The 13,968-nt window shown below is 48.4% G+C and overlaps 2 protein-coding genes across 2 annotated transcripts; one reads left to right on the plus strand and one right to left on the minus strand.

Annotated features, from left to right (window-relative positions):
* Positions 1 to 81: 81 nt before the first annotated feature.
* Positions 82 to 1,217, plus strand: PFN3 (profilin 3). The gene has a single exon (XM_010119442.2). The coding sequence runs from the start codon at positions 705 to 707 to the stop codon at positions 1,131 to 1,133; it is 429 nt and encodes a 142-aa protein (XP_010117744.2). The 5' UTR covers positions 82 to 704; the 3' UTR covers positions 1,134 to 1,217.
* An 8,125-nt stretch (positions 1,218 to 9,342) lies between these two features.
* Positions 9,343 to 13,361, minus strand: C3H1orf115 (chromosome 3 C1orf115 homolog). Its single transcript, XM_086744745.1, has 2 exons — positions 13,022 to 13,361; positions 9,343 to 10,879 (listed from the first exon to the last, which is right to left on the minus strand). The coding sequence occupies exons 1-2, from the start codon at positions 13,286 to 13,288 to the stop codon at positions 10,760 to 10,762; spliced, it is 387 nt and encodes a 128-aa protein (XP_086600871.1). The 5' UTR covers positions 13,289 to 13,361; the 3' UTR covers positions 9,343 to 10,759.
* Between the last annotated feature and the right edge of the window lie 607 nt (positions 13,362 to 13,968).

Genomic DNA, 13,968 nt, shown 5'->3' on the forward strand with positions numbered 1-13,968 from the left:
CCTGCCCGATGCCCCAGGCCGAGATCCCCGCGGGGCCCAAGGCCTTTGGTGGAAGAAAGAGTGCGGCCTCAGCGTGGGTGAGCGTGTGGTCAGTGTCCAGCTGGACAAAATGCAGGCAGCACATGTGTTTCTTTCCATATCTGGGCTTTTATTAAAAGCCATGTCGCAGGAAAAGTATGAACTGTGTAGAAACACAAGAGCATGTGAAATTCAGCCATTTGGCTGAACTTCTCTTTACAGAAGGGAAGGCGGAACCGGGCGGCTGGAGGCGAACAGCTGATGTAGGGAGCAGCAAGTGGTGGCACCAGAGGTTGGGGTCTGGAGGTCCCGTGCTGTTTGTCTGCCTTGGGACGTCTGCCTGCGCCAGCTGCCTGGTACCAAACTCATGAGACCCCCTCCAAGAGCTTCCCTCTTATCCCCCAGGTCACAGGGAAGTCACTCTGTGGGACACTCGGCTGCGAGGCAAATACAACATCATAGAACAGGCTGGAGACTGTTAACGCTACATAAAAAGCTGTGAGTCACTCATCTCTCCTCTGCAAAGTAACAGCCTGGGTCATTGATTTCCTCCAGCTCTCGCGTTCAGGCTTGCATGGATCTGAAAGTTGGACTTACAAATTGAAACTTTTAGGATCACTGTGCTGAGATTAAAGTTCCAGCAGGTGGAAGACAGGGAAGCTTGGTGTTGGGCATTTCTGAGAGATATGGATGACCCAGCCATGATGGATTCCTGGAAGTGCTACATCAGCTACATCCTGATGGACAGTAACATTGAAGATGTGGCTATTGTGAGCCTCTGTGACAAGTGCGTGTGGGTGGCCAACCCAGGAGGGCTCCTCACAGCCATCTCACCTCAGGAAGTGGCCTCGATCGCAGGCCAGGATCGGAATACGCTCCTGCTAACAGGAATCACTGTGGCTGGCAAAAGGTGCTGTGTGATTCGTGACAACCTGCTGGTGGATGAAGACAACCTGATGGATGTCAGAAGCAAACACGGTGACAGGAGATCCATCTGTATTGGCAAGACCCCCAGAGATCTGATCTTCCTCATGGGCAAGGAGGGAGTCCAGAGAGGAGTCCTCAACCAAAAGGTCTATGATATGGTTGTGGGAATGACAGCACGAAGCAAATAGTGAGACAGACACCTTCTGCCTCGGCACAGGGGCACAGTCATGCCTGTAGCAGTGAAGGGAAATAAACCTGATTTTGTTGTTGCACATGTCTTTGCCTGCTTCTTTCAGGTGGGTGAGCGCTGGGCAGGCAGCAGCACTGGGACATTACTGACAGTCTACCTGACCAGCCACGATGAGGAAGGGAGTAACATTCCTCGTCAGAATGCTCAGTAGTACTTGAGTGGTCTGCCAGCCATCTTGGGTAGTTGCTCCCTGTTATTCTCATTTTACTGACTGATTTTGGGGTGAAGGTCTCTGATAACATTATCTTTGGGAAAGGGCAGGAGGGAATGTAACTGGTTCGTAGGATTCCTATGCACAAAGTTCACCCAGCATGTGATATTTAAAAGCACAACAGTATTTATTGCTCTATTATAGCCTTGCATAAGCAGTTACAGTCCCTAGCATAAGCAGTTACCAGCGTATTGTTTTCCCTTTGTGAGAGTCTCATCAACCCGACTAAGCTGCAGACACCACCGAGCAGGAGGATGATGATCAGCGGGGTCAGAGCAGAGAAGGGAGGTAGGCGCAGCACCTTCAGGGCGTCCCCTGTTGTTCGTAGAGTGAGTTTTGGGTCCTTTCTCTCTCCCTCTGCTCCGAGCCACCTCTGTTTATACCCTCAGCAGATTCAGTGGCAGAGTACTGACCAGGTGTTGGTGCATGCGTGGCCAGCGCACGCAGCAAAGCTGCCAAGTACGTGCCCTGCTGGCTAACAGCGTTTCCCGGACAGCAGCAACACCCTGCTCAATAACAACCCTCCTAGCTCCCCTCTCCGAGATAGCAACCCTCCTAGGTTCCCTCTCCAAGGTCGCGTTCTCACAGCTGTGTGCAGCTTGTAATTCCCCACAGTGGCCCTACATGGACCATCACTGAAATCCCTCACACAGGGAGGGCAATCTCTTTGCCCTCTTGTTCACCACTTCACTGTTTCAATCATGCCCTAATGCCAGTCATGGATTTTGAGACCTTTCTACAAGTAGGCCACAACACTAAGGATGAACAAGACTTACTGTTTATTTTGAATTCGCCCCTGGAACAAGCCCAGTTCGTTCTGGAGATTAACTATAGATCAGCAGAACCTTGTGCTGCTGTTGGACTGCACGGGAGGCACATGCAGAGATAGTGTGCCACCTGCTCACCTTCCACATAATTTGAAACACCTTCTTACGCTACTTTACTGAGAAAATAGGGGGTTTTATGAGGTAAGTTACCTGTCTTGCATCTGTGGCATGGGGCTCTGCTGAAGGTTGCTTTCTTTCCAGCCTACTCAGTCACACTGGCCTCAAGATCACAGAAGTCCCTGTAAGCCTCCCAGGACACCTGGGAGGATGCACAGTTGTGCCGAGCGCTGCAGATCCATTCACCAGTACAACCTTCCCCTCCTGCTCCCACTTGTAACCCTAAACAACCAGTCTGAAAGGGGACAGAAATGGTGCACTTGAGATGGGACCGATGCAGGGAAGACTCGAGGGGTATCTCCAGCAGAGCCAATCTCCTCACACACAGGCTTTCCTTGCTCCATTGCTCCTGGCAGCTGTGGCAACTGCCTGGCAGAAAACCTGAATCCACCACGTGCCATCCCGCTGCAGCACAGGCAGGCTGTGACCACTCACTCACGGTGAGACAACTCATCCTCCATACCTCTGGGACCCCCTCATTGCGCCGAGTAAATCATGGCTGCTAAACTGCTTGGTCTGATTTGACCAGACCTCCTCCACCACCTTCAAATTGTTGATGCACTGAGTCAAAAATAATTACTCGTGATGACTTGGTGATGCTGCCACAGACACAGGAGGAGAGCCAGCCCTGCTGAGCAGATTGAGAGCACTTGTGTACTCTCAGTTAATCTTCTCATTTAACATGGAGCTAATAGTTCATAACTTAATTGAATTCACACTGAGATCTTTAATCTGCAACCACACCCACAGGAGCAGAAAAACGCTAGAAGGGGAACCAGACATCTAGTCTATTAGCAACTGTTCCACAAAGCTGCAATGACCGTCTAATTAGTAAGCACTGTTTGATAAGCAGTGCTTACAAGCATGAATCAAAACAAATTAACGTAAGTACTAAAGGGAAAAAGACACAAAAACGCAAACTGGTTTTCAAATTTAACAATAAAAGCAATGCATCAAATGAAATAAATGAATGAAAAAAAAAAGTTAATATTTATGCTGGCCACAGGTTTTTCAAAAAGCAAAGGCATTCCTAATGAACATTGTTGCTTATTTTTACAAGCTTAAAGCAAAAATAAGTAACTGTTTTCTGTGATTTCCTGACCACTGGTAGCACTCTCCACTGTGCAGATCACAAAATGCAGAAAGCTTTTGCCCCCAGACTTTAGTCTAAGAGGCATCAAAATGACAGTGTTTGGAATAAGAGAAAATAATTTTCGATGATTTACTGCTTGCTCCCTTTTTCAGGGTGTCAGAAAAAAAAATCAGGTCTGGAGTGTATATATATATATATACACTGTAGGAGCATGAGAATTTGGAGAAGCCTGGACCTATATAGCGTAATGGTGTTGTGAATAGCTACAGATCCTCCTTAGTTACCCATTACGGGCAGCACAATGGTGTACAAAAACAGTATATCTCTGTTTGATGGCTTTGTTACCTAAATTCAGAAATACCAGCCTTTGCTAGTGCTTGCATACTAACGTAAGGACAAAATTATTTCTAAATCCAAGAAGGACCTTAAACTTCCATTCCCTAAATCTACCAGCCTGGAGCCTAAGGAGATTTTGTTCAGACCAGCCCTGAAAAGCAGCTGCTACTTTCAGCCCTGACTCTTGAAGACTACGGTGTGAAGGAGCTTGAAGAGGAATAACAGAAGGCGGCAGCATCTGCATAATCTCTCCTCTCCTGCTGTGATACAAGGAACATAAAATTAGAAAGAGCTGCAGAGAGCATGGTTGTGGCTTCACGTTTCAGGTCGAGGACTGCAGCCTCTGAGAAAAGCCAACTTCACCCACATACCAGACGCCTCTCAAAAAGCCTTCCAGTAAATAGCTTGACCAGGAGGTTTGTGTAATCCTCCATCCCAGGCACACCTGTGCTTACTTAGGAGCCACCGTCTCCTCCTGCTATAAAGCGATGTGAATAGAGCCATTCAGACAAAATGAAGGTACTGCTTTTGTTACAATCCACAGCCTCTTGTGCAACAGGATTGAATTTGCTGTAACCAGAGTGGGCACGGTAAACTTGCACTTAAAAGGAAATGACCCTGTTTTCAATTGCTTATAACTTCATCAAACTTCAGTGCAGTTGTGCTGAAATTCTCTGCACCAGGTTCTTGCCTCTGAGTCCTTAAAATGTGTCTGATCAGATGAAGGATTTGCAGTGTCAATCCCACAGCAAACCGGGGCCAGGCTCGCTTGGTCATGAAAGCGGGTGATGCTGGTGTTATCTTGAAAAAGCATGATGTCAGCTCAGAAGCATCTACATGACAAATTTTCAGGTGGAACAAATTTTATGGAAAAAGTCATAATGTACTTGCCTTCAGATACAGTGGGTAATTGGAGATAATTTCTGCCAGAGGCATAGACCCTCTTGTAGCAGTGGCTCAATCAGAGATCTAAGATGAATGACGAGGAAAGAGTTGAATAATTTTACTTCTTTCCACTAAAAAAGGCCACGTGACTGGGGATCTTGTAGATCTTCAATATGTGCACAGTGCTGTACTTTGGAAAGGCATAAAATACTGCACGGAGGGGGTGATTTGGATGGACATTAAAAAAAAAATATCCAGTGACAAAGACAGCAAAATGCTGTCCTAGATTAGGTGACAGGGTGTGAGGATCGAGTTAAACATAGGCTGGGCTTGTCTCAGTGAGGGAATAGGGTCAAATGCCCACACCAGGGATATGCCAGTTATTTTTGCAGGGATAATTCAGCAAAAGGCAGGGATGAGGGGATGACATGGCCAAGTATGCAGGCTAATGACATTACAAGTTCTCCCCATATTCCATAATTGCAATTGTCCAGGTGCGTGTAGGATCAGTCAGGCAGCTTTAGGAATCTGAATAGTCAGGGCAGGACCTGTGTGTCACCTGGGAGAGCAGGCAAGCACCCAAGGAGAGGCTTTACTGGGAGACAGCGCGTTCATTCTGCAGCACAGGGACTAACGCGCTTCTGCAGCTATGGCTTAGCAGCCGTCATGGGTGGGACTCACCAGAGTCAGGAAAGTCTCACACTCTAATTCAGGCACAGCTGAAACAGCAGTCTGAGGTTAGCTTAGAGCGCCAGGAAAGGAAGGAGCAAAACTTGCTTTTTGGGCAGCAGGAAAAGGGGAATACAGAAAGCATCAGGAAGCAAGTACAGATTGTGTGCTGGAGCTGGGGTCCAAGGCAGCTCCAGGGGTGGGGAGTCCTTCCAGTCTGCTGAGCTCTGTTCCTCCTGCGTTTGAAATTACATGTCCTGTCTTAAGCAGTTGTGATCTCTCCAGCAGAGGATGAGACTCAAAAACAAGAAGTGGTCGTGGTTTGTCCCCTTTCCTCCAGCGAAGCCTTCATAATGAATGTTTTTAAGGCATGGCAAGAACCTCGGGGCAAAGTGTAATGCATTTTTAGGTGTTGAAGGGAGAGAAAAACAAACAAACAAAAAAAAAAACCCCAAAAACATGAACAACGCTCCTATGACTTCAAATTTGAGGCGCTTGCAACCAGGAGGCTGAGGATTCACCTGGGCAGCAAACACGGGTATGTGGAGATCCAGCCGCCCGAAGAAGGGTCCGGACAAAGCCGCAGGCCAGCCCAGGGGAGGGCAGGAAGTGACAGAACAACGAGTCCGGCTGCCAAGGCTGGAAATCTGATTTTTTCCCAGGAGATGGCACTAAAGGACAGTCGCCTTTCCGCCGGCACCGTGCCGTGCAGCGGACGCTTCGCCGGGGCCGGGCTGCTCCTCAGGCAGCCTGCGCTGCCATCTGCGCACGTCGCTCCCGGTTACCAAAAGCAAAGCGTTCCTCTCAGCAAGGGTGAGGGTATCTGTCTTTTACCTCTCCGTACAGTGGGTAAATACAAGCTTTCTGCTTCTGATGGCAGGATCCCACTCACAGCCTCAGAGAGTCACCCATGAAGTCCTTGCTCCAGCCTCCTGCGCACAGCAGGGTCAAGGCCGAATTCCCAGCAGGTTGCTCTGCGCTTTGCGCCGTCATGCCCTGAAAGCCTCCAGGGACAGAGACTCCCCAGCCTCCTGAGGCAACCTCTTCTCATGCTTAATTATCATACCAGTGACTTTTTTTTCCCTGGCTGGAAACTCCCCAGTTTCAATTTATAACCTTTGCCCCCTGCTGTCTGGCTGTGGATCTCAGCAGCCTGACTCCATCTTGTTGCCAACTCCTTAGGTATTGAAAAGCTGCTATTGAGTCCCTCCGAACTCTTCCCTCCTCCAGCTGAACAAGCCCAGAACTGTGAGCCTCTCCTCGTTTGGTAACGCAGGATTCAGGAAGGAGCACCACCCCCTCCGAGCTCAGCCTAGCCTTTGCCCCAGAAATGGCCCGGCAGACTGATACTACCTCCTACAAGGAGAAGGAAGGGGAGAATTTTATTCCTTTGCTTTCTTTTAATTCAATTATCTCCATTCATCTACAAGCTCTTTAGGCTCTCTACTGCTCCTTGAAGAAAAAGGATTTCCAAAGTACACTCTGTACAGGTAACTGCAGCAACCGGGTTCACATTTTGGGACCAGTTTTTTTCTCAGAAGAAGCCAGTGTCTAGCTAATAAGAGACTCAGGACACAGAAAAAGAGACAACTGGTTTTATGGCAACCCAACACAAAACCTGTCCCCTTGCCAGTCTTGCAGGCAGGCAGAGGACAGAAAGGTCGTTCATCCCTGAAGTGAACCATGGCCTGGGTCTGGCAAAGCCCTGGAAGCGCCTGCAATGACGTGGTGTGGTGTGGTACGGCTCTCCTCAGTTACAGCACTTCAAAAGCAAGCTGTGTGAGACTGCTTCCTTGCTGCTATGTTGCAGGACAAAGGACAATAGCTGTCCCTTGCCATTTCCTCAGAGCCTACGGTAAGCCAGAGTGGTAATTAAATGCTCTGGCAAAACCAGCAGAAATAAGCTTTATTTTGCTTGGTGACTCATTGAGCAGGCACTAGGAACAGCCAAGGATTTAATTTGGAAATTACTTGCCAGGCTGTCCGGTTAGTGGAGTTCATTCCTGAGAGAAGCTTGGATGAATTGACTATTTCTTGCCGCTCTTGAGAGTTTTCAGCTTCCTGAACTTATTTATCCTGCTGTTTGTTATAAAACGTGGTGAACGGCAGGTCGACATCTGAAGGGAACAGGTAGCGCAGCAGCACACCACTGAAAATAAAAACCTGTGAGGTGAAATGATGGGCAGAGGTGCCAAGCAAGTGCCTGAGGGGAGGAAAACATTTCATCCAGCTCGAACATCAAATCAAATCTTTCTTGTGTACTTGCTGTACCATAGTATCCACCACATCCCACCTTTGTCTATAAGAGGGACAAATGTCTGGTTTGTTCCTCAAAGGAACCAGGAGATAAGCTGCAGACAAGGCCATTTTAATAAAGGAGCCTGCCTGTGCCCATGGGTTGAAAGTTCTCCTGGCTGGCGTGGCTCCTCCACGGCCAGCCTTGCCAAGAGCACACAAATCCCGTGCAGAAGCCGAGTTAATCCCGGACTGCCCTCCTGTCTTGGCACACTGTCAGGGCTGTCCCTGAGGGCTCAGCCGCCTCACCGCCGCTGATGTCTTGCTCTCCTCTGAGTCACTCGCAGACTTGCAACGCAACAGCTTGGCTTCAGATGGAGGTTGGCATTTCTTGTCTGCTGAGCAGACAAACTGCCACTCAATGCTGAGTGAGTCAGGGACTGTTTCTTGTCTCTCCTGCCACAAGACAACATTTAGCAACCGTGGTGCAGGATCTGCCCTGTCCCACCTGTTGCATCATAGACCTGGCACAGCGGTGATGCTGCCATGATTGACAAGAACTACAGCCCTCTGCTACCCCCCCGCTGAAAATGAACCTCACCCCCCACCTTCAGATTTTCTAGACACTGCTGTGTCTGCTGGGCTGGTGAAGAGAGTAGCAAACCCTCATGCCAAGGCTTGGCCTCAAAACTGGCTTCACCAGCTGAGGAGTGAATCACTGCTCAAGGAGAACTGAGAAGCAGCACTAATCAGTAACCTCAGTGAGAACTATCAGTTTATTCCGAGGAAGGAAAATTGCCTGGCATGAATCACCAGGTGTTTTATAGCAACAGCATAGGTTACTTGCTTGCTTTTTCTTTCTCTTTCTTTTTTTGTTTTTGGTCTATTTTAGAAACACTGCTCAGCAGAAGGTGACTCACCAACATGCATCAAGCTTTTCTTTTCTCGGGCTCATACAGAAACAGCATTTACATATCATTCTTGTTCCGTATGGATGGCAATCAGGTTATTCCCTTAAAGTTGCACCAGGCAAGCAGAGACCTTAGGTCAGCAGGCAAAAGTCAGTGGCAGCCACTGTGCTGAGCGGTTCCACAAGCTAAAGTTCATGTTTACCTGTGTGGAAAGTCCCTGCACTGAATGGGTTGGACCTTGAGTGTTGCAATGGGGGAGCAGCCTTGCTATTCAGAGGATAGACAGACACATAGTTGGACGCTCACTTCACACAGAAAAATGGAGACAAAAATCTGCCCTGTATTGCTCTAGTCATGAAAAAAAAAAACAAACAAAACAAACAAACTCTAGTGATTCATGCTGCAAAACGTAGAGTGCTGTAACAAAATTTGAAGTTAATCCCAAAACATGCAAGCTGGTATGGCATGTGGGTATTAGGACAGCCCTGTTCTCACTGCAGAAGACACAGCAGTTACCAATACCCTCTGGCATGCTGATGGGGCAGATCGGAGGGACAGGTCTGTCCCCACAAGAAAGCTCAAGAGAAACAACTGAAGGCATGAAACCAACGAGTGAAATCCCTTTGGAGCTATTCCTACCCCAACTCGTGCAGCCTTAGATCCCTACAGCCTCACCTCCACACCCTGCCTTTCCTGAACATTTCCATGCAGTCTGGGCTACAACCATGTCCTTCTAGAAGAGCTCCGAGGCCACGGGCAGAACAACACGGGGAAGTTTACACTGCAGCCTCCCCTCCCTGCTTGGGCCACCGCTGAGAAACTCCTCCTTTGTGCGCTTACTTATGTGTGTAGGTAAACATATAGCATGGGTCACGTTACTTTTATTTACAGTTCAATTAGAAAAGAGTATTAAAAAAAATCCGCCTTTGTTTCATTCGCTACATTTAGAAGAAATACAGTCTGGTTTGCTAAGACATGCAAACCCCTTCATTCAAAAAAAAAGGCAAAGAAGGCAAACGAACAGCATTTTTTTCCAGAACGTAAGTCAACTCCTCAATTACAAAAACACTATCAAAACTAGAAAGATTTATAATACAGAAAGAGTGCTAGCAGGGAAATCCTTTACTGCTACCACAAAAGACTGATAGAAAAAAAATAAACAAAGCCAAAACCCACAGAATTTTGAAGGGCCATGTTCCTGTGTCATCAGTCCAAGACTTACATCCCTGGAGGTGTGACGTGGAAGCCGTTCCATCCACACCACTGAGCTGAGCCATCTGATGTTCGCATTCTCTAGCTACAACTTCCACATACGGAAATCAAGACAGAGCTGGCAGGTTATCTGGCCTGTTCTGATACAAAATGGTTGTACAGTCGTATACCAAATGCTGTATGTAGTTTTTTTCAGATGCAGCTGGTAATCCATTTTCTTTTCTGGTGGACAACACAGAACTGGGTGTTCTTACAGCCCCAGCTTCCAGAATCAAGTACGTGAGATATAAACTCTGTTCTCAGTAAGAGAAGTATATGCAGGTTTCACAGGAGCAGAGGAAAAGCTTAAAATATTAATCACAGTGAACATTTAATGCCCCAAAATCAGAAGACAAACACACTTCATTTTCTTTCTGGATTTTTACATCAGTCTCAAGATTTAAAGACCCATGATTTCCAGTGTTTGAGATGAACAATAGTGATGCAGCAAAGCTCACCATGTCTCAGACCACAGTCCATTTATATCTGAGTATATTTTAAGTATACTCACAATCTTCATCCTGTTGGGGGCCCCAGGGGGAGAAAGGACACCAGAAAGCCAAAGACTACCTTTTCCTGATCCCTCGTTATCTGTTTCCTCCACTGCTTTGAGAATTCCTCTCAGTAGCCAGACTCAGATCTCCACCTCCCCAGCGGCCTCCTCATCCTCTACTTCCCTTCATTCTTCATTTCTCTCTCCCTCACCTACTTGCTTTTCCATCCGTCCTTGGCTCCGTTCCACACATAGCCCAAAGCTTCAGAAAACCAACTCATGTCAGAGAACAAACTTCAGCTCAATTAATCCAAGATTATTTCCTCGTCTTTGCATTTCTTCAACTCCATCTGATTTTATAAAGCGCTGGAAGTTTTTGCAGAGAAGAGCACTCAGTCCAGGGGAAGGGGCTGGCAGAGGTGCTCGGGGCTGGGACTGTTTGTCCCAGAGGGTTTCTCAGATGCGAGTCTCAGATTTAATCTTAAGAAAGCAGCAATGGCCTCACATCCTCCCCAGTGGGGTGCGTGGAGCTGCGCTTAGCGGACGAAGGATGCCACCTGAGCTGCCACCCCAAAGGGAGCAGAATAGGCCGTCGCTAATCCTTGCAGGCCGACCACCAAGTAGCGGCATCCCTTCTGCAGAGCTTTGCCGACATTCTGCGGAGAGAGACGGGAGAAGGGGATAAAATTAGTTTAAATTCACAGCTAGTTTGCGGAGGCACGTGTTTCCCACACACACATGTTCTAAGTATTCTAAGTAACTAAGTGTTCTAAGTAAGTCTTAAAAGCACGTAAGCTGTAAAACTGGTGCTGAACAAGAAGGCAGTAAATCACCGAGAACACTTTTATGGAAATTTCATTGCTTTTTGTCAAAACAATTTTTTTTTTTTGGTCAAAATAAGAATGTTTTGACCCACTTTCATGTCTGTACAAATTTAATAACTCATCTGTGTACTGCATTAGAGATAACCTGCTACAGGTTATTTAAACTAAAAACTTAATCTAATTTTAATTTCACTCTTGATAGTTTTTGCTTATATGGCTGGTCACGACTGGGGAACGCATACACTGCAGTCAGTCTGGGAGGAATATCAGAATTACCTTTTAGTAACACTTTATGGTTGTGTGGTACTAGATCAAAATCGTGTCTTGTAATACGGAAAACACTGAAACAGAGCATACATTTTTAAATCTAATGAAATTGATGAAATCCAGTCAATCTCTATTTTATTCCTAGGATTTCTTAGAGCTGGATTACAGTGGTACTAGCAGATGAAGACCTTCAGCTGTCATGATGCCACTGCACAGCTGAATTTTGCTGTATTTGCTCCTATGAAAACTTACTCGGAGGGAGTTCAGATGGTAAAATAAAAAGGCAGGGGTAGAGCCTGGGGATGGAGGAGATGCAGAGCCCTCCCTTCCCACATCTGCCCCTGTCCTACTATCTCGCACTGGCGACTTCTTTCCTCCTTCCTGCACTGTATACAACTTACCTACCCGGACCTCACCAGCGCCTTCACGAGTTGGTCTTTACTGCCAAAGCTAAACTGGCAAACCTTCTGTCTGACCAACAGAAAATGGAATATGCAGTGTTCAAGAAGCACCCGGTGCCCTAAATGCTATTGTAAGCGCCCTTATACCAGTGAACTGCTGCGGCGTAACCACGCTCGCAAAGCTGCTCTGTATAAATCAAGCCTACGTTGGAAGCTCTTTGGACTTGAGACTGCTTCACGTTACGCATGTTTACTGTGATTTGGAAATCGCTCTGTTAGAAACTTGAAATCATCAAATCCATCACGAAAGAATGAAATATTTTATTAATCTCTTTATGAAACAGTAGTATTTGTGAGGCAGCTCATGACTATCCTCTCATCGGTAAATTCTGTGAATTTCAAAATTAAGTAACTTTCCCAAGCTAACTGGCATTTTCTGGATGTCAGACATAGCAAGCATATCTTTAACAAAAACTTCAAAGAATGCAGTAGAAAGTCAGGTCTCATACTGACATCTTTTACCTCTTTGGTAGGAAAAAGATTCCAGACAGGTTTTTCCTGCTAACAGAAAACTATGTTTTGCTACAAATATACAAGACATATCTAAGCTGTATTTAAGCGACATGAACAACAGAGAAACAATCAAATTCTTCCAAATAGCACTTTCGTAATTAAAGGCATCCGCCCTCCAGGGGGGAAAAAATAATCGCCGGTCTGCAGGAGTCGGGAATTTCCACACAGGAAGACCAAAAGAACAATTTTGAGCCAAAACAGCAGTTACACAATGAAGAACGTTGTATTTTTTCGTTAACTCATACCAGTGATTTTCAGGGGACGCCTAGAAAGTAAACTGGCAGAGGAGTGTACGGAAGGGGTGTCAGTACCCGTTCTTTGGGGTCACTCAGGTAGAAGAAGAAGAAAAAAAAAAAAAAGGCTGGACAATTAACTGGAATTTTTAAGAAATGGTGTCAAAACGAGGACGCCGAGGGAAAGGCAGACCGAAGAAAGGCCGAGTACCCGTCACACGGATCGGCTTAGCGCCGCTTTGGCTCCGGACCGGCCGACCTCCTGCTCTCAGATCCGGGCGAGGGTCGCTGCCGTGCCTTCCCCAGCCGGACCGCCTCCTCCCGAGCAAGGGCTCCAGCACGCCAGCCGGCTCGCCCCGCTCCTCGGACCCAAGCACCGGCGCCTCAAACGCCCCAGGAGCCCCTCGAAGAAGCCGCTGCCGAGACCCCGCCGCCCGCCCTCCCCGCTGCGCCGGGGGGCGGCGGCCGGTCCTGGGGTGCGGGGGAGGCCCTGCCCTCACCTTTCCGTACTTCTTCAGCCGCTTCCCGAAAACCCGCTTGCCGCCGGCCCGCGGCGGGCGCAGGGGCTCGTAGGAGTCGGGCAGGAGGGCGAAGCGCACCTTCCTGCCGGCAGCCCCCTCCGCCGCCTCCTCCAGCCCCGCCGGCTGCGGGGTCGCCGCCGCCTCTTCCTCCTCCTCACCGGGCAGGATGGAGACCTGGTCGTCGCCGGGCCCGCGGCGGGAGTACCTGCTCCTCGCCTTGGCGCCCAGCCGCGCTCCCACCGTCATGGTGCCGCCGGGCAATTCCTCCGCCGCCGCTGCGCCACAGGTGGGGCCGGAGGCGGCCGCTGCCCCCTCCCCGGGGCGGGACGGCGGCGGGAAGAGGCGACCCGGCCCTCGCCGCCCTGAGGGAAAGCGGCCCGGGACAGGCTGACGAGGGCTGGGGGGGCAGGAGCGTCGCGTCCCGGTCTCGGCTCCGAAAACTTTCCAAGGGGAAAGTACTGCACAGCCTTCACGTAAAGGCCAAGTTTTTCGCCCAGAGGCAGGGGGCGGCTGACAGCCGTGTGGCTCTGCAGCTGGGTGGGCTGCGGTTCAGGGGTCACACCTCCTAAGCAGTGTCCTTGTAGCTCGGGCAGATCAAGAAAAGCAAAATTGTATAGGAAGGATTGGTATCATATATTAAACTAGTTGGTGTATTTATCAACATTTAGAATGGTTTGGGTTGGAAGAGACCTTTAAAGTCACCTAGTCCAGCTCCCCTGCAACCAGATCAGGTTGCTCAGAGCCCCGTCCAACCTGTCCATGTTTCCCGGCATGGGGCATCCACCACCTCTCTGGGCAACCCATTCCAGTGTTCCATCATCACCATTGTAGAATTTTTTTCCTTATATGTAGTCTAAATCTACCTCCCTTTATTTTAAAATCAGTACCCCATGTCTTATCACAACAGGCCCTGCTGAAGAGTTTTT

Source organism: Chlamydotis macqueenii, chromosome 3, assembly GCF_036417535.1.
Source record: "Chlamydotis macqueenii isolate bChlMac1 chromosome 3, bChlMac1.mat, whole genome shotgun sequence".
Taxonomy (NCBI): domain Eukaryota; kingdom Metazoa; phylum Chordata; class Aves; order Otidiformes; family Otididae; genus Chlamydotis; species Chlamydotis macqueenii.